The sequence below is a fragment of the Ptychodera flava genome, chromosome 18 (genome assembly GCF_041260155.1).
Source record: "Ptychodera flava strain L36383 chromosome 18, AS_Pfla_20210202, whole genome shotgun sequence".
NCBI classification, from domain to species: Eukaryota; Metazoa; Hemichordata; class Enteropneusta; family Ptychoderidae; genus Ptychodera; species Ptychodera flava.
In genome coordinates this window covers 22,038,225-22,062,653 of record NC_091945.1, presented here as the reverse complement: position 1 = coordinate 22,062,653, position 24,429 = coordinate 22,038,225, and the positions used below count along the sequence as shown (strand labels likewise).

General features: G+C 38.1%; 1 protein-coding gene and 1 non-coding gene across 9 annotated transcripts; both read left to right on the top strand.

Moving 5' to 3' along the window:
* The first annotated feature begins 2,129 nt into the window (after window positions 1-2,129).
* On the top strand, window positions 2,130-15,109 carry LOC139117165 (protein SSUH2 homolog). 8 transcript variants are annotated; one of them, XM_070680039.1, is made up of 11 exons: window positions 2,130-2,400; window positions 3,714-3,951; window positions 4,513-4,642; window positions 5,546-5,731; window positions 6,239-6,301; window positions 6,736-6,816; window positions 11,910-11,947; window positions 12,849-12,941; window positions 13,449-13,551; window positions 13,896-14,000; window positions 14,489-15,109. In XM_070680039.1, the coding sequence occupies exons 1-8, from the start codon at window positions 2,151-2,153 to the stop codon at window positions 12,874-12,876; spliced, it is 1,014 nt and encodes a 337-aa protein (XP_070536140.1). In that variant the 5' UTR covers window positions 2,130-2,150; the 3' UTR covers window positions 12,877-12,941; window positions 13,449-13,551; window positions 13,896-14,000; window positions 14,489-15,109. The 8 variants fall into 8 exon arrangements, with proteins under 8 accessions (XP_070536140.1, XP_070536146.1, XP_070536145.1 ...); XM_070680045.1 differs by lacking the exons at window positions 11,910-11,947; window positions 12,849-12,941; window positions 13,449-13,551; window positions 13,896-14,000; window positions 14,489-15,109 and adding exons at window positions 7,949-8,064; window positions 10,318-11,865 and having other exon boundaries at window positions 6,736-7,284; XM_070680044.1 differs by lacking the exons at window positions 11,910-11,947; window positions 12,849-12,941; window positions 13,449-13,551; window positions 13,896-14,000; window positions 14,489-15,109 and adding exons at window positions 7,949-8,064; window positions 10,318-11,865 and having other exon boundaries at window positions 6,736-7,289.
* A 3,516-nt stretch (window positions 15,110-18,625) lies between these two features.
* Window positions 18,626-18,733, top strand: LOC139118014 (U6 spliceosomal RNA). The gene has a single exon (XR_011548617.1). It is a non-coding gene; the product is annotated as a U6 spliceosomal RNA (small nuclear RNA).
* Window positions 18,734-24,429: the final 5,696 nt, after the last annotated feature.

Sequence of the window (24,429 nt, the reverse complement as noted above, 5' to 3'; positions counted from 1 at the left end):
GATGGTAACTTAAGTGGATAACATACATTAACCTCACTTCGAATAAGTGTCACCTCGGTACGAAACCTCTCTGAATTGAACAGTGTAATTAGCGAAAGAACGGGAGAACTTAGTATTTTCAAAGGGAAGAAAGTGCTGGAACGAGACCCTCGTGACACCGCCAACAGATCGATCGATGATGACGTATCTCAGACATTATGAACTTACAATCCGTTCAAAGCACTGTACGAATACAGGGTGCACAACACTGCACGCCACGACTTGTCCTCTCGTTGCCCTTGCCGTAGATGTTGCTCTCACTCCCATGGAAGTGTATCCAAAGAGCGTTATTGATGGCTTAAGTTGAAGGTCAATGGCCTAGCAACGGAACAACATAGTAAGCTTTTCGGCACCAACGCAAGGTAAATAATCTTTGGATTTAATGTAGAGTGTTACCCGTGTCTACAAATTAGAGAAGTTGGTATTTGTGCGTATACGCTCACTTGATAATGATACTGAGAGGGCAGCGGTTAACAGGTGTTTCAACATACGACTGTGTGTAGAAGGGGTACAGCGTTGTTGGCATGTATCGCGGCAGTAATTAAATTCTCAAATGACTTGCATACCATCCCACGGTGGATTTTGTCATTTGAGACTGGGTTGTAAATCTCTCTGTGTATATTGAAGGGAAAGCGTATACATGATCCTTTAGTAACTCATGAGCATGGTGTGCGTGCCAGTGTGATTGCTCAACATCCTTGTAGAAATACCCGATTTACTTGACGGATTGTCTTGTTTACTTTTGACGGGGACTGAAGAAGACAATATGGCTACCGTCGATGTTGTCGCCAATCGACGTGAAAGTGTAACATTACGTAATACCCAATTTAAATAGTGACGTCATTGCAACTTGCGATTGATCAATCAATGGCAGCACGAAAGTTATAGAGACAACGTACAGCAAAAGAAGGGAATAAAATGCAGTTTATTCACTTTCACGAATATGATAATAGTGGTAAAAGATTCCTTCTGAGATAATCGTTACTAAGGCTTTTGAACTATCATCGGCTGGCTAATATCATTTTGGCTGGCTCCTACGCATTTTAAAAGAAATTATCACTTCTTATCCATTCTTACTCATGTACTTTTCAATTGGTTAAAGGGCCAGTAATGCTAACTTTCGATGATTTTTTTCACTATTTTTGTTTCCAATGTCAACCATAATTTAATGTTCTAATACCCAAACCATCATGTTGAGAGACACAGTATTCAGCTTTTCAATTAACCCTGTAGCCTACTTGTGTAAACTGCTTTGTTATTGTTGACAAGTGAATTCTAGTCCGGACTTAGAATTCAAATATAAACAATAATAGTGCATTTTATATGCATAGACGTTATGCTGACATGCTAAATAGTAAGCGTTTTAAAATTCTTAAGGGAGTAGAATATTAAGTTGCAATTGATTTACAAAATAAAAATAGTGATAAACATGATCTATTAATTGTCCCTTAAGTATAATGATAATAGCAATATATATATATATATATATATATATATATATAATATATATATATATATATAATGTTATATATAACATATACTAAATTTCTAGACAAGCGTTTCCGTTCCTGATGTTGTTCTTGTACATTCATTATTATGTGTATAAGTCTTGTTTCCTTGTTTGTTTTCTGTGCTCTATGTCAATGAACTGAATAAACAAAATATTGAAGGGTTGGTTTAGTGAGAAGTCGATTAGAAGTCGAAAGAAATGAGAAAGCGAGTCAATCTTGTGATTCCATCAACAAAATAAAGCTGAAGATCAGAATTGTGGCATTTTTTTGACGTGAAGTGATCCCCTTAGTCACTAGAATACCATCATGTCACACATTTGCTCATTGACTGTGTGAAAGATTCAGAAGTATTGTACTAATCTCATGATCGGATTGTCGATACGACAAACCTATAAGAGTTTCTTGGTGCTGTGTTGTTATTGTTATTGTTGTTGTTGTCGTTGTTGTCGTTGTCGTTGTTGTTGTTGTTGTTGTTGTTGTTGTGTTGTTTGTTTCGGTTGAATTTGTTTTCAGGAACGGAATACTGAATGCGATCAGCATTTCAAACGTTCCCACTACTGACTATTTGACTCTTGATACTCCGGTTTCAGATAACCTACGATGAAGCACAGCTTGCCAACACCGCGACACGTCGTCCCATCGGCACCCCCCGCTGATGGCAACTCCTCCCAGCTAGGAAACTTTCCCTCGTCATCGCAGGGTGGGGGCCACCCTCCCCGGCATCAGAGAGGTTATCCACCAATAAGCGACGAACCCCCTCCGTATCCTGGACCCCCTCTGTCTAGTCAAATCCCCCTAGAACAACCGCCACCCTATCCAGGGAGTCCCGAGCCTTCTTATTCACAACAGCGTGAGTTGTTTAACATTTTATTCTTAAAGAGCTAGACTGTAACTTTTTGATGATTTTTTTCACAGTTTTTGTTTTCAATATCAACTTCAGTATCTTGTTCTGCTCCAAACAATGTTCTAATTAGCCTCTGCATGTGTAAATTGCATTGTTATTGTTGACACAAGTGAATTCTGGTCCGGAGAAAGAATTCAAATGTAAACAATACCAGTGCATTTTACAGGTTCAGACGCTGTTTCGACAAGCTAAATAGTTGGTGTTTCAACATGCTTTGGAGAGTAAAACAACAAACTGCGGCTGACATTAAACACCGACAGTGAAAAAAATAATGAGAAGTTGCAGCTGCTTGTAGTAAACCCTTTCTGGTTTTAACTTGTGCCAGATAGTCGTTAGGATTGTTTCATCATTAGCGTCATTATATCAACAGCAGCTGCTGCTTCTTAATCATTATAATATCAATAGGGCTGGTCACAGTTTACGTCACTGTTCTCTCATTAATATGCAAAAATAAATATTTGTCCGCATTTTTAGATTACGCTTTTTAAAATTACGCATGCAAGAACGACGAAAATACATCTCAGTGGGCGACTGCTAGTGTAACAGTGAATACTAAAAAACATATTCACGACTCAGAGTACAAGCTGCAAAAACGGCCATGTATGCAACATTGATAAAATTTGTCCGCATTTCAAGCTGCGTGTCCGATGTCGCGCGCGTACAGCTATATTTAGTAACAAACCTGTAACCGTGAACAGCGCTATTAATATATTACTATACCAGACCCGAATAATCGGCATTCATTAAACTGATACATTTTCTGCATGCAGAAACCCTGTATAGCAATACATAGTAACATCTTATTAGGCCAAAAAGAGATCGTTTCTTGTCACCGCCCGCGTCATATCAGAGCCTGCGCTTCAAGGATATTTTTTTTTGAAGGGGGGTTTACATACTCATCAGTACAGCTATCCTTGATATCCCTGTTTGCATGTCCAGAAATGCTAAAAAGAAAACGAAAGCATTATGCAACCAGTTATAAAAAAACAATAATTGTTGCATCAATAGTGCCAAACCAGCTTTGTTAGGAATAAAAAGAAAGGCAAAATAAAAGAAAACCGCGTCGCCTCATCACTTTGCTTAATGTCAAGGACCAGAAACAAAAAAAAGGTTGGTTAAGTGCAGCGCCACCACAAGTCCTACATTGCCTCGTTTCAGTCAGTTTAACATCATGACATTTTTGAAGTTATGGAGCTGCAAACATTTGAGCAATCATCACTTCCTGTGCGCGAGTAACACATTTTTTTTTCTTTATTCAGCCTGGAATGGCGACCACAATGCTGGCGATGACGCTCCGCCGTACCACTGGGACGACGACCCCGACATTTACCATATCAGTGACGCTGACGAAGAGCCACCCCTGCAGCCCGCGGTGCCAGCAGAGCTCGACAACTTCCAGGGTTATGAGAATGTGGGGCTTGGCATCGGGAGAGCTATTCCTCCTCCTCACTACCAAGCGCCCTCTGAGGAGCACAGACCGCCAGAGACCTACGGAGAGTGAGTGTCTACAGAATCACTTTAAGATGTATCATTTTCATATCATTGAAGCCAAACAATTTCAAATAAAGTTGGCATTTTCCACGTACCTTTTCTGAAATACACACTAAATTACATCTATGGTTTTTGATACTAGCAGTTCCAATAGGTTGATGAGGGTCACGTTAAAAACTAATGGTCTTATACGGAGTGCTCCTCGATTCTATCGAAGCATCTTAACTTGAAATCTGATCAATGGCTTCAAAACTGATAGAATGTCGATTACTCTTCTTTCTAATGGAATCGATTAACGTCCTAATAATCTGTGATTAAAGCTGTTTGCTCCTCAATATTGATTCTGCACACATCGCGCAACAGTGGTCAATGTCAAAACAATATTGAATTATCTTCTTGTTTGATGTTGGCATAACGTTTTCAACATTTTTGTAATTCTATATGACGATGAAATCAATGCTCTATGTAGTTCGGCTTTCAAAAATGCCAGCTACGTCGGACAACGTTTCTGGACGGCAATTTAGATTCAGTTTTTTCTGAACATTTCATATTTTACCTCTGGATCAGAGCCGCTGCAATAACCAAGGAGGAAGCGAGGGACGCCTTGTTACAGTTTGTGGCCGCGCACTGTTGCTATGGCTCCCGACCAGCCAAACAAATGGTCATCACAGACATACTGCAGTCAAGTGCGTTACATGTAAGTAACCTTGAACATCATGCTTTCGACTGTGTAAATCGGCACAGTGACTTGACTAAGGCAAGCGCGCATAACCCTTTGAGCGCCAAAGTCAACTGTTGTCACCTTAACAAAATATACCCCAATCATTTTTTTACAGATTTTTTGCTTAATTTTGGAAAAACACTGTAGCCAATGAAATATGGTGTCCCTTTGGTCCAAAATTACCAAATAAATTACAGAAAAATTTACAAAAAATTGAATAATGTTGCACTAGTATTTTGGGGAGAAAAATTACATCACTTTAAGGGTTAAACATAATTACATGACTGGTATAGTCCAAATGTTAATATTAGCTGTCTTTCCAACACACTTCTCTTGCCTCACAAAATGTTTATCACTTACGTCATTTTTGTGGGTCATTTTGTGTGACACGTAAGTGATCTTTATACCGAACAGTCACGAAAAGTAGTCGCATCGTATTGACTTTTAAGGTAGAACGCGCCTCGGGTACAGATATTCGGACTCTCAAACTTTTACAATTCTCTTCTGATCTACCACTTGTAGGGGTTCATTTTAAAGCGCTTGGTGAAAGAAAAGTTTTCATCGTCTAAGTTTTTCAAAATTTGAAATTTTATTTTTCCCCATGGAGTTGACACAGGGATGGCGGCCATTTTGAATATCAATATCGCGAAATCTTAGATAATTTGTCATGCCAGTAGCAAATTTTGCACGGTGACTCCTGAATTTTATTCTTACTGTGGTAAGAGAATGGTCGAAAGTTTCATTTAGGAAAGTTTGAGCAAAAGTTCAAATCCTTCACTTTCGAGGCGCATATTACCTTAATTAGCTCGACAGTCTTATCGTTGACCAGCAGTAAGAATCGATCAAAGTATAAAACTCATGTTTCTTGTTTTCTGCCAGTATGAACTTGAAACATTCACAGAGCGTCGTCACACCAATCGAGTGTACCAGCCTTACCGTGGCGAACTGGTCGATGGGCCAATCAACGGCCGTCCACCAGGTCCGTGGCAAGTCGACGTCCAACCTGATTACCTATTTTCAAACCACACCAAGCAGATCGAAGTGCCTCACACGTCAACTGTACACGTACGTAAATTACTCCTGTGCATTTCAGTGTAATGTTCTATGATGGAAAACAGAAACAAGAACGGTTTGGCAATGTTATTTCAATTGAAAACTATTGTACATCTATGAGTTTAAAGGTCCAGTGTAGTAGCTGCAACTTATCTATACACAGGGATATATTCGGGTGATCCATACCTCTTCTGATATCGATATAATTCTCTGAAGATAGATTTTCATTCTTAAAGGTATACAGCTACCTGTAATCTAAATATGCCCATATATGGTCAAAGGGCCATGTGAGGGCGCTGTTTTTAAAAAGCGGCCACCCGCTTAAAATCCGTAATTGGTTAGATTTTCTCTTTCCATGGCAAAATTGGAACAGGTGACAGTATACCTTTAAATGGCAATGGTTGAAAGACTGACATTCAAAAATTCACGGGCATGAATACGGCAAAAACAATTTTTTCTGGAGATATTGGTATTGAAATTATCATTCTTTTTGTGTGTGTGTTTTTCTACTCCTTCCAGGGATGTTTTCACTGTCGTTCTCATGGCTTTGTCCGTTGCGGGCGCTGTTTGGGCAGAGGCCGGGTAAGTCCTCAATCGTGCGCTTACGACGAAACAAGACGCACATGATGTCCACAAAAATACTTAAAGTAAAATGTTAAAAATACGGAACGACAATCACAAAGATCTTAATTTGACAGGTCGTTGGCCTCTAAGAGGCAATCTTGGTAAGACAAATCTCTGAAGATAATATCTTTTCTTTTTCGTCGTTTGCCGTGATTTCTTTCATCCGAGCGATTCCTGGTAAAATTATTCACATTCCCTGATGGGACGGTAGTTTATTCTCCTGCCAGATTATCTTTAGTTTCTATTATTTGTCAATTTGGTATTTATTTATTTATTTATTTATTTATTTATTTATTTATTTATTTATTTATTTATTTATGTATTTATTTATTTATTTATTTATTTATTTATTTATTTATTTGCTTACATATTTCCTTTCTTTCCTTTTGCAGGTGAGGTGCGCTATCTGCCGCGGTGCTAGCGGAAGGACCAGCTGGGTCTACGATAGAGGGCGTACAGTACCAGTGAGGGAATGAATAATTATATGCGTTTCGAAGATTAGCATATAATTACTATCTATTCGTTACATAAGAGAATTCCTTTGATTGACGTTTGTGTCACCAGGTGTTGAATGCGTATATATTGGTGTAAAGGTCTTTTGTCTTCAGTCTCGGTCGAAACTCCACGATGTCCACACAACAGTCAACACTGCAGAGATACTAAGGAGCTAACTTCAACGCCACCTGGCGTAGCATCATTACTTGCAATTATTGCCCCATCTCGACAGTTGAAGCTACCTCGCACAATTCAAGAGGACGACCAGTAGAACAATTCAGAAACCATTATTACGCTGCCAAGAAGGGTGTACTGACAGTTACGAAGTTCCTTACACCATGCAACAGACAGCAGTTTGAGCACGAAGGGGGAGTATTTGATCACCTGGAAGTCTCTTTGTATGCAGTCTCCAAAGGGGCACACAAAAAAGCAAAGAAGTCCCTGAAGTAAGGTATTTGTCTCGTTACTTATCGCATGAAATTATCTAAATTAGCAGACGAGCGAATTCGGCTTGGGGACCGTCTACGAATAGATTTCTGGCGAATTAGCGTATGAAACCGATGTCGAGAAATGAATGCAACGCTCCGGAGGAGAGGAGAACAGAAAATTAAGAAGATGAAACTAAGTCCCATTCCAATAGGTTTTTCTCATGAGCAGCTTGTTTCAAAAACGTCAGATTCTGTGACTGTCAAAAAGTTTCTGGCAACCTTTACCGGGCAACCTGCGACCATATTTCGTCTAGTACTTCAGCTTCCACCTTCGGATCGACTCACGGTTTCGTTGCGGACGGTGGTATTTGCAGAACAGATAGACTTTTCCAATCTCTTCTAAGCAGGCAACGACCAGTGCATCAAACTTTCTGCCTAATCAACTCGTTACTCATCCATCTAATCCTGTGTAGTATCAAAACTTTTGTCTTTGACTCTCGTCATTGTCCTAGTAGACCTGAGTGAAGCAGTTTGCGTTGGTCATTGAAATTTTAAAAAGCCAAAATTGTCTGCCATATGTTAAAGGTATTTGTCATTTGGCTTCAGCTTGCCTTTCATTCATTCTCCCATGCCATCTCCATTCTCCTCCACCTATTTCTTGAAGTAATTGCTTTTCATGCAGGAAGCATATGTTTTGTGAACAGGGGTATTTTGCAATATTGCTTGAAAACCGTTGCATACCCCGGCATTCGTCTCCTCCTTTCTGTATGGGCTCTATTGCAGAGGGGAAGAAAAAAGGTAAGATTGGTTTAGCGGACCTCGGGGCATATCAATAAATACATGTATTCAGAAAAGAAAGATTTCCGTTGTGAAGATCACAGGACTAACTCAAATGTTGAGCGATAACTATTCTTTGTTACATGTGATTGGGAGTTCCATTATAACCACGTTGACGTTTTTACAAGCACTGTAACTTTATGATATTTTTACTGTAAATATTTGAGGGAATTTCTTGGGATTTGCATTGTAAAATTGTGGGATTTGCTCGGGATTTGTTGTGTATGAATTTGTAGGATTTGCTTGGGTTTTGATGAATAAGCTTAGTACAATTACTTTATATTTAATTTATTCAGTTTGCTTTACTGTCAGCACAGCTTGTTATTGTTTCTCCGAAGTTGTAAGCATTTGTCAAACATTACGTTTGCGTCCACTGTCATGTTGTATGCTTAAATCGTCTGTTGAGACAGTCTCCACAATCTGTGTCTTAGATGATGGTTTTCTGACCATGAATCCTTGGTTTCCGCTAACGTTGGCGTCGAATCTGATTCAACGGAACGATTTACTCCAAGCAGGTTGGTTGGTGAATGTTTATAAGTTTCATTATGTTACGCCAAGCATGGTATTTTCTATTCCTCAAAGGAAAATCGGCGTCATCAATTTCGTTTTCGCAGATATTTTAACACTTGGTAGATGTTCGGTACGTGAACTTGCGAACAAATGTTGATTTTCTTTTCATTGCCAGTTGCTCTGGGTAGAGTCACCAGTTTTGTTTTATTTTGCTTTGCTTTTTCTCTGTATTTTTTCGTGTTCTCAGTTTTATGGGGTGTCAAGCAAAGTTCGACTTTTCGTAAATTATAAGCGCTGCCTTTTTTTAGGCTCCCTGCTCTCATTTCTGCATCACATTCTAGTACGTTGGTTTTTCGATAATCAGTTAAAATTGCTTCTCTGGAGCGTCGCTGTTAATATTTTCGTTATTTACTGTCGTACTTTATTTTTCGCTTGGTTTCGGCGTGTGGGAATCCTGGCGCAGCAGCCGTAGATGCTTAATGTCAAAATTGCACGAACGAAAACAACTTGTCATGTCCTCCGTTCAAGCCTGTATTGTCAGCTATCCATCATCTTAATTATCTCCGATAAGGCCATGTTGTTTGTTCTGGAATGTCCGTTTGCAATTTTAAGCGGTTTGCAGATTTTGTGAAAGGTCTCTTTGCTACCCTAAGTGTCTTGTACATCACACAAAGAAGCACACAGCCAGTGCCCGACGATTTTTACGAACCATTACCTTCCATTTTAGATTGTCTTACTTTCAATATGCTGGTGACAGTGTCATCCTTTCGGTCGCTCCATGGTTAGAGGCTAGTTTTCTACAATGGTAATTTGGCTTTATAGTTGTTGTAGAGTTGTAATTATCTTCCAGGCGACATCCTTCTAGTCTGTTTTTTGATTGCTGACTTTCATGTTTTGATGTTTGCCATTTGTGCAGTGCTGTTGGAATAGAATTTGATATTGCATTTACATTATCTAGACTCTTTCGAGAGTGAATGACTTTTCTGTCATGCTCATTTTCATGGCCTGTTGTTTATGGTTTTCGCCAATTATGTCTTTCATTGAGACTATTCTGGAGTGAATGACTTTTCGTCGGTCATACCCATTTCCTGGGCCTGTCAATAATTGCTTTCGCCGATTATGTCATCCATTGAGGCTATTCGAGAGTGAATGACTTTTCTGTCATGCCCATTTTCAGGGCTTGTTATTGGCTTTCGCCAATTATGTCTTTCATTGAGACTATTATGGAGTGAATGACTTTTCGTCGATCATACCCATTTCCTGGGCCTGTCAATAATTGCTTTCGCCGATTATTTCAGATTTCAGATTTTATTTATTTCAATACAAGGCCTCGGCCCATCGTACATTTCAATTGAAAGTAATATGAGAAAGAGACTGTCAATATTACTTTCGCCGATTATGTCATCCATTGAGGCTATTCGTGAGTGAATGACTTTTCGGTCATGTTCTTTTTTCAGGGCTTGTTAATATCATATGTTATTATGGCTTTCGCCAGCGATCTCCTCCATTGAGGCAATTCATGACTTAATGATGCGAGGCAGCATACCTTGGTGACTGAGATTTCGGGATATTAGCTTGCAAACCTGGTGTGGTTTATTTGCAAAAATAGTTTTGTTCTTGCATGTAGCCTATTGGCATCACATTCGTGACTTTTGTTGATGGATCTTCTAGTTTGCCGTTTTTTGCGTTATTATTTTTTTCCAGATGGAGCAATGAAGAACAGAGTTCGATGGCCCAGCCTCATGTAATCTACATAAACCCTTCCAGATGCGATGTCAATATGGAAAGCAGGTTCACAGTATCAAAGTACAGAAATGGAGGGCTCCACTGGATAAATTGGTATTCAACGAGCATGACTAAGGATGCTGTATTCCCTGCCGAACCGATCTCCACATTGCAGTCCATCGCCAAGACTGGTGGCAGTATCATTGAAAATGGTGGTCTATAACGACATCAGAGGGTTCCATACTTTATCCGGAACAGTCTATTGTATGGTACATCGTTTGGTTCATCCTCTTCAATCTACATTTGAGGGCTGCAGACGCATCTTGGCCAAGCCGACGTTTCTAAAAGACGCTTTCCAGGGCAGGGTGCAGCTGATAACAGTGTGAGAGACAGGTGCTTAGCCATATACGGCGGATGGATATCCACTAGCTCCAAGGACAGTTGCATGATATCGTCGACTTGCTCAACATGGAATTAATGAGAGTAAATTCAGAATACAATAATTAATTTTTCTGCAGTTTATAGAAATGTCGAAATTGTCTAGGTATGAGTCGTTGTCAGCCAATAGCTGCAAGATTAACAGATTTTCGGCGGTTCACATTTGTTTATAAATATTAATTTGTAGTTTTGCCATAAGTCCAGCAGTGCCACTAACTCTGTGCAATTCTGTTTATTTGAACCAGTTGTTTTTCACTTCGTTTCTGTATTTATTTTCAATCAGTTTTTGTTTGTTTCGATAATAAGAAATCCCGACCCATTGGCACATCTAGCATGCAATCGGGTTCAGGTTTCCAGAGGTTTTTTCCTATTTTCCATGTAGGTTTTTTATCTCTGGTTTTTCCTGAGCGGCTATGTGCATTTAGGCTTTTTCATACTTCCTGTTTTGAGTATGTTGCTTTGTATTTTACTCTCAGTATTTTTTTTTTCTCAACCTGTTTACAAGTCTTTAGCTGTTACAGTCTCCTCGTCTTCGGCCTCTATTTATTGCGTCATATTTTTTATTCATTGAGTCCAGATAGACGATTAGTTGTTCATCGATGGAGATATTTCGTACCCGTGCAATGCAGCATAACTACTAGCCTAGCTTTTTCACTCTCGTGGGGTGTGACGACTACCGCATACCGCATATTATCGCTTTTGTGTATCATTTAATTATCAATTCTCGAAGTTCAGTATAGATTGAATAATTATATGCGTTTCGAAGATTAGCATATAATTACTATCTATTCGTTACATAAGAGAATTCCTTTGATTGACGTTTGTGTCACCAGGTGTTGAATGCGTATATATTGGTGTAAAGGTCTTTGTCTTCAGTCTCGGTCGAAACTCCACGATGTCCACACAAGTATTTTTTATGTGTATATTCTCTAAATCTTGTAAATGCAGTTTTACAGATCCTGTTTAGTCTGTTGCCTTTAGACAATGCGTTGTAAGGGGGGAATTGTGTAAATAAAAGTGGTGAGTCTTTAGAGGGTACACAGTACGCTCGTGGGGTGTGACGACTACCGCATACCGCATATTATCGCTTTTGTGTATCATTTAATTATCAATTCTCGAAGTTCAGTATAGATCAGACTTGCTATGCCTGTGATAACTGTGGTAGTGTACGGTAAGTATCAGACGAGAGGAGAGCATGGCATACAGCGGCGAAATCTGCTGTGCGTATATGGGTGATGTTTTTCGTCGTTCTACCGTACATGTGATGTTCGGTATACATGTATTCTTGATGTTCAATTATGGTTGGCGCCAGGTTACCATATTTGACTTTAAGGAATGTGTACAAAACCAATATAGATATTGAATTAGCTTCTGAGAGAGTGTTCAATGATTGTATTAAGGTAATATGCACCTCGAAAGTGAAAGACTTAAACTTTTGCTCAAACTTTCCTCAGTGAAACTTTCAACCATTCTCTTACCAAAGCAAGAATAAAAATCAGGGGTCACCGTGCAAACTTTGGTACTAGAGAGACAAATAACTTGCGATTTCTCGATATTTGAAATCCAAAATGGCCACCATCCCTGTGTTAACTCTATGGGAAAAAATAAAATTTTCGATTTGTGAAAAACTAAGACCATGAAAACTTTTTTTTCGCCGAGAACTTCAAAATGAGCCCCCACAAGTGGTAGGTCAGAAGAAAATTGAAAAAATTTGAAGGCCCGAATTTCTGTCTCCGAGGTGCGTTCTATCTTAAACGTGGAAAAGTTGAGACTCTTTTCTATGCTCAAACCCTTCATTGTCAAGCCATTTCGAGGCTAACAGATATGCACTAGTCCATCTATAGGCACTTACTCGCATCATGGAAGGACAAAAATTGTTCTTCCATAGAAGCAACCTCCCTCCTCAGGTTTTCAAACATACAATAGGAGCACCCCGTAATATGAATATTTACAAAAGATTTTGGCCGAAAATGAACAAATTTTATACCTCACATGTTGAAATCCTAACGTATCTATTTACGACGGTTGATCGTATGGCAACGATTGTATTGTCAAAACATATATTGTTTCAGGTGCGGTGTGTGCAGAGGAGACGGCTGAGTCGTCTGTAAAATCTGCCAAGGATTTCGGAGTTTGCGTTGGTACATACGACTGACTGTTGAATTGTAAGTTCTGACAATGAAATAGTTTCTCCTTAAGATCGTTCAATTTCAACAACTGCAAATATATATATATATATATATATATATATATATATATATATATATAATATATATATATATATTATATATATATATATGTATATATAGGCCTATATATATATATATATATATAATATATATATATATAGTTTGACATCAGTAAAAGTAATTACAAGCAGTTTTATTGCAAACTTTTATCACCTATATACACATGCTCATTTGCAGATTTATGTAGCTCTGTTTAAGTATTCTAGAGGAGCTTAAACACAGGTGTGAGTTGTCTATTTGTGTCGGGTATGTTGTATAAACTAGACGCACTGATAATTGGCAGCTTAGTATAAATTCTCTAGTGACGAACCGTGTGCATCAATGAAATATTTCGCATGCATCTCTTCCTTGACTTTTTCACTCGCAAAACGATGGCCTTTTTTATGCTTTAACGTCTGATGCTGATACAAATCTCACACATAGCAACAACAATTTGAGTGACTACATCGTCTCGAAGTCTGACATGCCCGATCACCTCGTCAGGGACGTTGGGGGCGCTATACTGCTCGAGCAGACTCTTCCTCAAGTAAGTTATTCCATTGGTACCCTTTAGTTTTCAATTTTATAACCTTATTTTATGGACACTACGCACGCTTACCATTTAATGGAGCAGTCTTATACCACTTATTTGATTTCTTGTTTAACAATATATATCCAAAGTATTTGCACACCCATTGAAGGATGCCGACAATGTAATTTGAATTCGCAGACATTGAAACGTCTTATAAGATAACAAGCATTGTATTTTTCAAATTGTAATGCATATGATGTAAAACACTTTGCACTTGGAAATACTATTAACAATGATTAAAAACTGATCATTCTGTACACAGTATTAAATTGCACTCTTTTATTTGGTATAGATTTCAGGTTTGGCCGATCACCTATTACCACGTGAGAGAAATCAATGAAAACTCGATGCGAATAGTAAACGCACATAAAAATGCTTGGGTAGACCGAAGAAAATTGAAACAGGTAGGTGTGATGCGTTACCAGCGGGATTTAGCCAGAGTTAACCGTTGATGGCGCTTTGCACTGTAACGATAACCGTTACGCGCGCATGGAGTGTACTTTTAAACGAATACCTAATACATGTAAGGCCATATCAAAGTTGTTGACTGACCTAGAAGTCAATGGCCAGTATGGTAATGGACTGTATAGGACACGTAACACTGCGCAAATATTTTACTTCTCATGTCTATTTGTGTCAGTTATGTTGTATAGACTAGACGCACAGATAATGGCAGCTTGGTATAAATTCTCTAGTGACGAATAATGTGCATCTGATTCAATGAAATATTTCGCATACATAGAAAGCGCCAGTACTAAAAGTGCATGCTTGGTTGTTACAATACTATATTTCTAATTCCACCAACATCTTAGATTTGATATCACATAGAAGCATAGACAAGAACGTCTTATTTTTTTTTAACCTAAGCGAGTTGACTTCTTCTGTTTTTCAGAGACAACGTTTGCGAGCTGTTCCCATCACCGTGATTCACTACAAATGGAAGGATACTGCGAAAAGGTTTTGGATCTATGGCAACGAGCGGCGTGTCCATTCGCCTGACTATCCTCACCAGTGCTGCTGCGGTTGCAGCATATTATAAATGCCAAAAGGCATTTTAAACCAAATTCGCAAAGAACAAAAACCCAATTATGAATTCAGTGCTTCAGAATTTCAAAGAAACATTTGATTGAAAGCGAACTGGACGAAGCAGACTAGGATTATTTTCGGTTATATGAACTTTAACAAATATTGAACAGGAATAACACCAAGACGAGATTAATCTCCTCAATTTAAAATGGGTGTGTAATGTTAAAAAATCTGTCTGCTTGCCTCCTTGTTGAGTTTAGTACTTGCAAGTGCGTTGCGCGTTTCTTACCTTGCCTATTTCCGACATGGATCAAAATTTTATCATTCTTTAGATTATGTAACAAGCCCACTCAAATTTCGGGAGACGAATTCAGCTCATTGCCCTTTTCATTTTTTGTCTTTGCAGCATTTGCAACGGGAGGTGTTCTGTAAAACTGTGTGAAATTAAAGATTTGAAAATTCACTGTGATATGCCGAACTTATAATCGTGAAGCGTTCCAAATTTTCTTTTATTTTTTTATTTGCTATGATTCTTATTGATTCACTCCTTCGTTCCTGTTTATTCCCACTCACCAAAGCGATTCTTCTTCTTCCGTTATTGTTAGTATTTTTAGGTCCATGTTAGAACACACGTGCATGTCTCTTGGCGATCCAGGCACAGTGGGACGATTGTACGTTATTTGATATAAATACTATAGGGATAAGTGGGTCTATCTATGTGATAATTGAGTAAAATACAAAATACCATCGATACTAGAATTTTTATGAATTTGTGTTTTTCCGTCGTTGATTTTCGATGAATCGTTTGATTTCTTCACCACTGACATTTTTGTACGCTATGTTGCCGACAATTTGTGTTGTCAACCTCCCTAAAAGCGCCTCCGATGTCCATCAATAACATGATAAACATAGACGGTAACCCAAGACACGTACCAATCATCCCTGCAGCAGTAAGAATGTTTTCTGAAGCAACATTAACGGGTTGCAAGTTCAACATCACGATCATATTCCATGACCTCGATTCATGTTCACTGCCGTTATTCAGATATGCTTGCAAAAATTGCTGCAACATCGGTACAAAACGATTTACTGTGAATTGCACATGCCTGCCATTTTGCTTTGCAATATGATGCAATATTGCAGGAAGGTGGCTACATCCTTGCAATATTATTTGGAGTTATTACCCAGAGATGCTTTACTTGATTTGTTTTGAACTTGATATGCGAACATTAAACTTTGACATATGCTCATCAAATTTATTCATAATTTGGTTCAATGCTTTCGTCGAATAATTTCACGTTTGTCGCCATTGCTCAGACTTGTATGGACACATTTTGTTCGAAGATATGACACAAGGACAATGTACGGCGACCGTTTTGCAGTATAATCAAGATTGCTGCGGGTTGTCACTTTTGAAGCAATTGCTCAGTATCACATGCTTACATGTAAGCTACTTCGTATCATTCCTGATGCATTCTTGATGAACTATGACATACACGTGAAAATTCAATTAATCTTTGATATGATAAACTTTGACAACAAGCTGCTTTATCGCATGCTTCGCTTATCGAATGGTGCACGCCTAGTACTGAGACTTCTTAATGTTTTCTCGTAACAGCTGCGAGAAAAAAATTACCAAATCATACAAGTTGGTAGATGATAACGTTTACAACAAGATTAATGTAGTGGGCAAAGAAAATCGCAAGCGAACTCGATATTGCTGAAAGGATGGACACCCTGAGCGACAGGCATTCATAACACTGAAAGACCACAAAGACAACTTCATGAACAATCCGACATGTAGACTTATTAACTTGACCAATGTCACAATATTCGAGCCACGGTTTGCAAAGTTCTAGACGACGCAGGGTTCGACACACGGCATATCATGTACGTCAGTGGCCATGTAAACGAGACAAGTGTGAAACAGTAGCTACTCTAATCAACCAAGGGCAGCTGTCATCAAAGCTTGCAATAGTCTGGTAGCGTCTACGGAAATAACTTTGGTGTCATCCGAAAGTTTCGGTCTAAGGTCGACAACGACCGACAATCATGACGATCGTAGGCTCTCAGTTGATCTAACATCTCGGATACCTATCTATTTCTAACGCAACGGTTGTACATCGGCGACAACTTTTATCAGAAACCACGCTTGTCAAGAATGCTTTTGATATTTCCAATCCAGGATGATTTGAAAAGTTTTTATCATGAACGGGATTTAAAAGTTTAAACAAATACAAGAAATTTACTCTTCTGTGAACTTGTTAGGTGTATCAAGAAGTTAATCATTCATTTTTCAATAATTCCATCGCAACTGGTTTTAACAAGTTTTTCCATACACCAATAAATTTGCAGTTCTGGTATTAACGCTTGATAGCTTTTCAAGAATTTGTTATAAAACATATTAATTCGTTTGAGATTTTGATGACCCCCAAATTTCGCTCCCGTAAAAGAAGTATTGGTTTGACAAATGTTTCAAATAATTCACACTGGGTAATGGGAGATTGAGTCGTTGCGCCTTTGTCTTCAAACTAAACATGGCTGGCCTGGCCTGGGTGATTTGTTTAGTGATTGTTTTGTAAACTTTCCAATGTAATAAAAACTTGTACCAAGATATGTATACTAGCTATACATACTCCTCTTTCGTTTTCATTATAAGTAGATTTGTGGGGTTTTTTGCCAAACCATTCCAAACAATTACAAAGTTTGTTTGTTAATGTTAAAATGCAAAATACAGTTGCAAAAAGTATGAACAGCATCGAGAGCTTTTTTGCAACTCTTCAGCAGATTCTGAAAATGCAAAACACAGTTGTGTCATCAGCATACAATAAAACGTATATTATGCAAGAACTCTTCAACATCATCGTCCCTAAGTACAGAGCAAAAATCGTTTGAAAGCTGGTCTGAGCCTCAGTAGCTTCTACTAATTGAGTATTCAAAATCATGTAGATAAATAGCAAATAGCAGGGCTAACAAAGTCTATCCTTGCTTTACACAAACAATATAAGTACATAACTCTGAAAATCTGCCACCATTTTTGTATAAGATTTGGATCGTACATATTGTAAATTCAAGTTCATAACCCTGCCGTTTATTCCATAGCTTATAAGCTTTAAAAAACATATCAATTAGGTCAAAGGCTTGTTTTACAATCAATAAAGGCACAGAACCTCGCAAATGTGATCCCGAAAATGTGATCCCGGTATTATAACCTTCCCTAAAACAACTTGAAGCCTGTTCTTCGCCGAGCATACCAGTGCTCTCAACGTACCAACTTCGGCAAGCATTAAGGACAGACGTAAAAGCTTTTCCAATGCACTGAGCTAAACAGTAGTACCTCGGTAATTATCTGGATCATCGACTGACTCTTTGCTTTTGCACAGAGGTTTAAATGCCGATGCACCAGTCATTAGGAACTAAACCGGTATCCAATAAACCAACTATGATCTCGAGGAAGATGTCTAGGCTGTTTTTGATGAATATATTAATAAGACTATCTATACCACAACCTTTATTATTCTTTAGCTTGGCTCTCAATTTTCGACATTCTCCGACAGTAAGTATTAGTAAATCTGCAAAGTTTGAAATCATAGTTCATTAACATTTTGCCTGCACGTTGCAATAATATTCTTTTTTGATAAGATAATTGTCAATGATACCAAACTGGATATTTGTTCGAAGTCCGCAGACGTTTATACGTGAAAAATGGACTCTGCCCTTAGGGCTATATGTAACCATAAGTGTGATCGTGCTGGATTGCAATTTGATATTTTTAAAGGGGTCGAGGCATCTTTGCAGTCTTTGTCAGCATTTCACGCTGCCGTGACGCATGCGCAATCAGATCACGCTCACACTATAAGGTTCTGCGCGCTGATACAGAACGCGTGTTCTGGGCTAGATTTGCATATCTTAAACGTTGACAATACGTTCTAACACCGCACCGTTTAGTAAGTTTTTAATTTCAAAAAACTGTTTATATAGACATTATCTCCATAATTCAAGTGTGCGCGCTTCGGCCGCACATATAATAAAATTGGAACGATACAGAGAAGATTAGCATGGCCCCTGCAGCAAGGATGACACGCAAATTCGTGAAGCGTTCCATATTTTCATTTATTTTTTTAATTTACTATTCTTATTGATAACTCATTTGTTGCTGTCTATTCTCGCTCACCAAAGCGATCATAGTTCCTTTTTGAACCATCTCCAAACTGCTGACATACTTTTCATAAGTCTCAAGGTTAGAACACAGGGGCTCATAAGTGCCTATTTAAGTCAATATTACAGCGTTTTTCTTTCTTTTCAATGTTACAAATAAAGCTGAAGAGCACAACATTGTGTGTAGCTGTCTTTTGTGTAGCTTGTATTGGCATGTATAGTGCGCCCTCAATGGGGAATGTGATCATATGTAAATACGACCTTTAGTTCCGTGACCTCTAGCCAATTCCTCTGGCCATGCCTTCTGGCCACGTGTACAGACGTCGCTGTGTTTACTGTATATATAGTACAGGCATAGCGAGGGCAGGGCAGGAAGTAGGCATGGCTAGAGCCAGGCCTAGAGGTCACGGAACTAAAGGTCACATTTACGAGGACGCACTATACATGCCAATACACGCTACACAAAAGACAGCTACACAAGTGTTGTGCTCTTCAGCTGGATTATTTGTAACATTGAAAAAGAAAGAAAAATGCTGTAATATTGACTTAAATAGGCACTTATGAGGCCCTGTGCATACAGCGATATACGTTGTAGTAATCGTCATGTCAGGAAGACCAACGGCGGATACGTCGAATTCATCATCGGTTGTCCTTTACGTGGCACAAGAACGATGGAACCTACAAAAATTGCCACTGGCGAGAATATCAAGGTACGAGATCTTTTGAGGGCAATTTTAGCTTTAGCTGACAATTGGATGACTCGATCAACATTGACGAAACTTGCTACATACATTGGATATACTATGGTATAACAATATTGAAAGTAATTTACCATTTTTCTATTGCTAATTACTAATTTGCATATATAACGAATGTTTCTAATCAAGGATCTATCAGAATTGACTTGTTTAAAGTTTATGGAACATGCTATGCATAGTGAAGATATTATGACACAACAATAATAAAAGTTATTAGGCATTTTAAGATCAGCTAATTACTAATTTGCATATTAACGAATTTTGCTAATTAGGGATATATCTGAATTGACTTGACTGTGATACAACAGTATTGGAAGTCATAAGCATTTTTACTTCAGCTATTACTATTTGCATATTTAATGAACTTTTCTAATTAGGGATATGTATCTTGATTGACTGCATCAAAATTTACGAAACTTGCTATGTACATGGGAGATACTATGATTTAGTATTAATGAAAGTTGTGTTAGCATTTGTAGATAAACTAATCACTCATTTACATATCTAATGAACTTGTATAATTAGGGACATATCTGAATAGACTTGATCAAATATTACTAAAAGTCGCTAAGTATTTCAACATCAGCTAGTCACTAATTTGCATATTGAACTTACTTTCAACTTAGGGACATACGACTGGAACAACACATTAAAAGTTTATGAAACTTACTTTGTATATTGATGAGATATACATGTATTAGTGACGTGATATTTTGCATTTTCATATCAGCTTATGTTCCAACAGGTAGCCTGTGATTGATGGTATTAAATAAATTTCTTGGAAGTTCAACTTAAAGTATCACAAGAAAATATGGATGAAGATCAGCCTACTTTAGAATATTTTCAGGCATGGGCGATTGACTCTCTGAGGTCTTTTTTATCGAAACGTGGATTGAAGACCAACGGGAACAAAGCTACTCTTGTAGCTCGTACTTTTAGTGCATACGAGATGGAAATACAGGTCCTGAAGTCGCACGCCGAATTACAGGCACAAAAGGCTCTTGAATATAAAGCTTTGTTGGAAGTAAAAGATGATGGGGGTAAACTGGTAATTTTGCCCGATCCAATGATCGACCTAACTGACTGGATTGGTGAGAAAGATGGCATGAAGAGTTGGCCTCCAATATATTTTGATGACATTTGCATTTTCATTCTAAGCAGACATGCAGGAGGATCGGATGTAGACATGCGGAAAAGATTATTGAGCGATTACAAAGAAGGCAAAGCTTACAGATTATTCGATAATCAATGGATGAAGGAAGTTTAATTCCATGCTATTGGGAATTTCTGTTTTCTCAAAGGAGAGTGTACGCCTTCGCAGAAAATAGGCGACATCCGCATAAGATGTGGATATGTGCGCACAAAACTGGCGACATAAGAGCTGCATATTGCACCTGTTGTGCGGGGTTAGTAATTATTTCTATTCATTTATGTCATATAATTTGATATTGATGGGCTTCTTTTATCTTACTTTGTAAACTGTTCTCGCGTAATGTTTTCAAATATATGTTGTGATGTAGTCAGCGTAAACATATTAATTCAAAGTACTTTACTGTCTGCTTTATATCATAAACATTTGATATGTAAAATGTAAATACAATGCATATACAATACGCAATTAAAACAAAATATGACCAAATCATATTGCCATCGGATATAAATTAACTAAAGAGTACGTGTAATTGACTTCCAGGTTTGGTGAAACATGTAATCATGTAGCAGCATTACTCTTTAGAGTTGAAGCAGCATGTAGGAGAGGCTTGACAAATCAACCATGTACATCAGTTTTATCAAGATGGAATGTGCCTGCTAAAAGAACCAATGTCGGTCCTAAACTAGTCTCTGAGATGGATTGGAAACAAAACAAACATGGGCAGTCCGGTAAGCTTTAATCAAATAATCAGGGCATTTTTTAAATGCTTGTACGGCCAAAATAATGATACTGTGCAACGCATAGGCCTATCATGAACACGAAATTAACACTTTCGCTGGAGGAAGTTCAGACTGCAAAGTTGGTTTTAAAATATGAGGCCTGTAACTTTCTTCACCCTTAGTTATAAACAAAACTATCAATCTGATAGTTTTGAAAATCACCGAAGATTTGTAAATTAATACAGTTATCATTTTCTGCTGCAGGGAAACGGCCACTCAATCATCCAAAGAAGCGGCTTTTTTCATCGGAATCGCCGACAGAACATGAAGACGTCCATGTCGCTAGAAATAATTTCGCGGATGTCATCGCTACAACAGTGCCGTCGTCTTGTTTAAATAGTGTCTTTAAAGCCATGCAAATCGGAAACGATACAGACAGTACCAATACCAGTGACTGTGTTAATAATGCGAACAACAATTTTTCGGACATTGAAACCTCAATCGTTGATGATACATGTTTTACGGACAATATTTCTGGTATTGACTCTGAATCAGGAATCGTGAAGTGTGTTCCATCTATTGCCGATTTGGCTGCACCATATATGTGCGATTCTGAACAATGCAGTGAGGATATCGTATCAAATCTTTCATTGCTTCAATTCCAAAACTTACACATGAACAGATACATGCAACGGAACAGTCAACTATTGGTCAGTCCAATAATGAATCATGGTTTAAGGCAAGAGAGGGCAGAATAACCGCTTCTAAATTTTACGATGTTTTCACGAAAGTAAACTCGTTGAAAGACACAAACTCAAAACGAAGCAATGATGTCAATAGTTTGATTAGATCAATTATGAAACGTACCATTCTAGACCTGCCCGCTCTAAAATATGGTCAAAATATGGAATCCGAGGCAAAGAAAAAAATATTCTGAATTGAGAAAACAACATTAAAATTTGCAAATCAAGAATAGTGGATTTTTTTATAGTACGAGGCCGTACCTCGGGGCGTCACCCGATCTGCTGGTTTACTGTTCTTGCTGCGAACATGGCTTGGTTGAAATCAAATGTCCATACAAAATAAGAGATTCTGAGCCATCCAACGAAAACTTAGATTATATAATCCGTGAAACACAATCTAACAATTTAATATTGAAAACTAACCACTAGTACTATGCTCAAATTCAGGGGCAACTCGCGATAACTTGCAGGTCTTGGTGTCATTTTCTTGTGTACAAAGCCCATGGATACATTCTACAGCGCATTTACTTCGACGAAAGCTACTGGCGAAACATTTTAAAAAATCTTGACTACTTTTTCAAAACTTTCTTGGCAAAAGCTTTGCTAATGAAATCAAAATCCACTTCAAATGTCACAGGGTACTCCAGCTGTGGTAATGCAGCTTTGCAAGAGACTGCGGAGGCGTTGTCTTATATGAAGTATTGCAAGCCGCCATAGTTTGCGTGGAGCAAGTGACGAGTTAATTACTACAGATGCAATAGAGAATACAATGGGCTCATTACACTTGTAAAGTATACCATGTTTACGGTATACTGACGTCACCACGTTTACTGGAATAATTACAAAAAAGCAGATTATTTAAATAGCAGAAGAACTTAAATAAATGCTCAATGTTTGTAAAATTCACATAAACTCTCTACAGGTTTAAGAATAAATTCAGAATATTGCAAATGTAATTTTGTTTCAAGTGATATTGTTACATAATTGCTGTCATGAACAATTAAATTTAACGTTCGCACATTACACAACGGTAATTCATTTCTGTCTGAAATTTTATTTGGATTTCAGCTAACTGGTAATTAAATGATTATTGCCTCGATAAAGGGGGGTACAGGTTGCAAAGTCCCGCACAAATTCTAATTATATTATCTGCATGGCTTATTAAATAAATTGGTAATTCGTCTTTCAATATTCGAAAATTTTTAAGTCTCCTGATGGCCATTTCAACATAAATTCTCCTATTGGCGATCGATTGTGTTTTCTTTACTTCAACCGGGGTCATTTGATCGGTACCCTTTCGTCCAGGCGGAACATACAAATCAGCGAGCTTTAGTATGAGATTTTCCCGAATTTGAAATCCACGATCAGCCATGACAATATCTTGAAAATAAACGATATCAAGAAAACCAGAATTCCGTGCAATATGGGGGTCTGATGCTCTGCCAGCCCATGCTTTCGACACAAAATTGAAAAAAATTGGTATTATTGATACCATGAATTTTATTGTTTTATGATGCTTATAATTAGACCATGTTAGGGCCTGTAACTCAATATCCTTTGGCCTTTCAATGAATATTTCCGTGCAATCAATTATGTGTCTCACATTTCTGTAGGTCGGGTTACGGAAACTTATGGGCAGAGTTGCCATCACCGCTTCCCTTGGTGGATTAAACAAGAGATACGGAACTAAGGCCTTAGAAAGAAATTTCGGCCACGTTGTAAGAATTCTAGATACTGTTGGAGAAGACAAACCGAACCGATCTGCTAGATCTTGATTTGTTAATGCAAGGCGGAGTTTCATGAAAACCAGCAGTACTTCGTCTTTGGAAGTTAACTTCCGAGTAGGCCCCGACTTCTGAAACGCCTTATTGGCGTTGACGTTTTTGATGGCCCACGCCAAAATCTGATTTTCTTGATTCGAGGATACAGAAATTCATGCAATCCGTTAAAAGTATTCATTGTGGGTATCCCAGTGTAAAATTTCATAGAATGATCTGTTTGTATGAAATCAATTCCAAAGGGTTTCTTTTCTCTTATATACAACTGCTCTTTATAAACGCTTATTGATAATTTATCAATTTTCTTGTCTCTCTGTATACAACCTGTACACTCGTGTTTTCCATCTAACAAAATATCTGTATAAAAATGGTCAGATAAGTGATTGGCGTTATTATTATTTTGGTGAAGTACGTCATTTTCCTCAGTGTGCTTCGGTTACGGGGAACAAGTCTTGTATCTGTTGAAGAACTTTTCTCTTTTCTCACGGCAAACTCCTA

Excerpts from the sequence above, each read along its gene's own strand:
- LOC139117165 (XM_070680039.1), top strand. The coding sequence starts at position 2,151 with ATGAAGCACAGCTTGCCAACACCGCGACACGTCGTCCCATCGGCACCC. Across the intron at positions 4,643-5,545 it reads TGCAGTCAAGTGCGTTACAT|TATGAACTTGAAACATTCAC; the intron begins GTAAGTAACCTT and ends GTTTTCTGCCAG. Across the intron at positions 11,948-12,848 it reads GATAACTGTGGTAGTGTACG|GTGCGGTGTGTGCAGAGGAG; the intron begins GTAAGTATCAGA and ends ATATTGTTTCAG.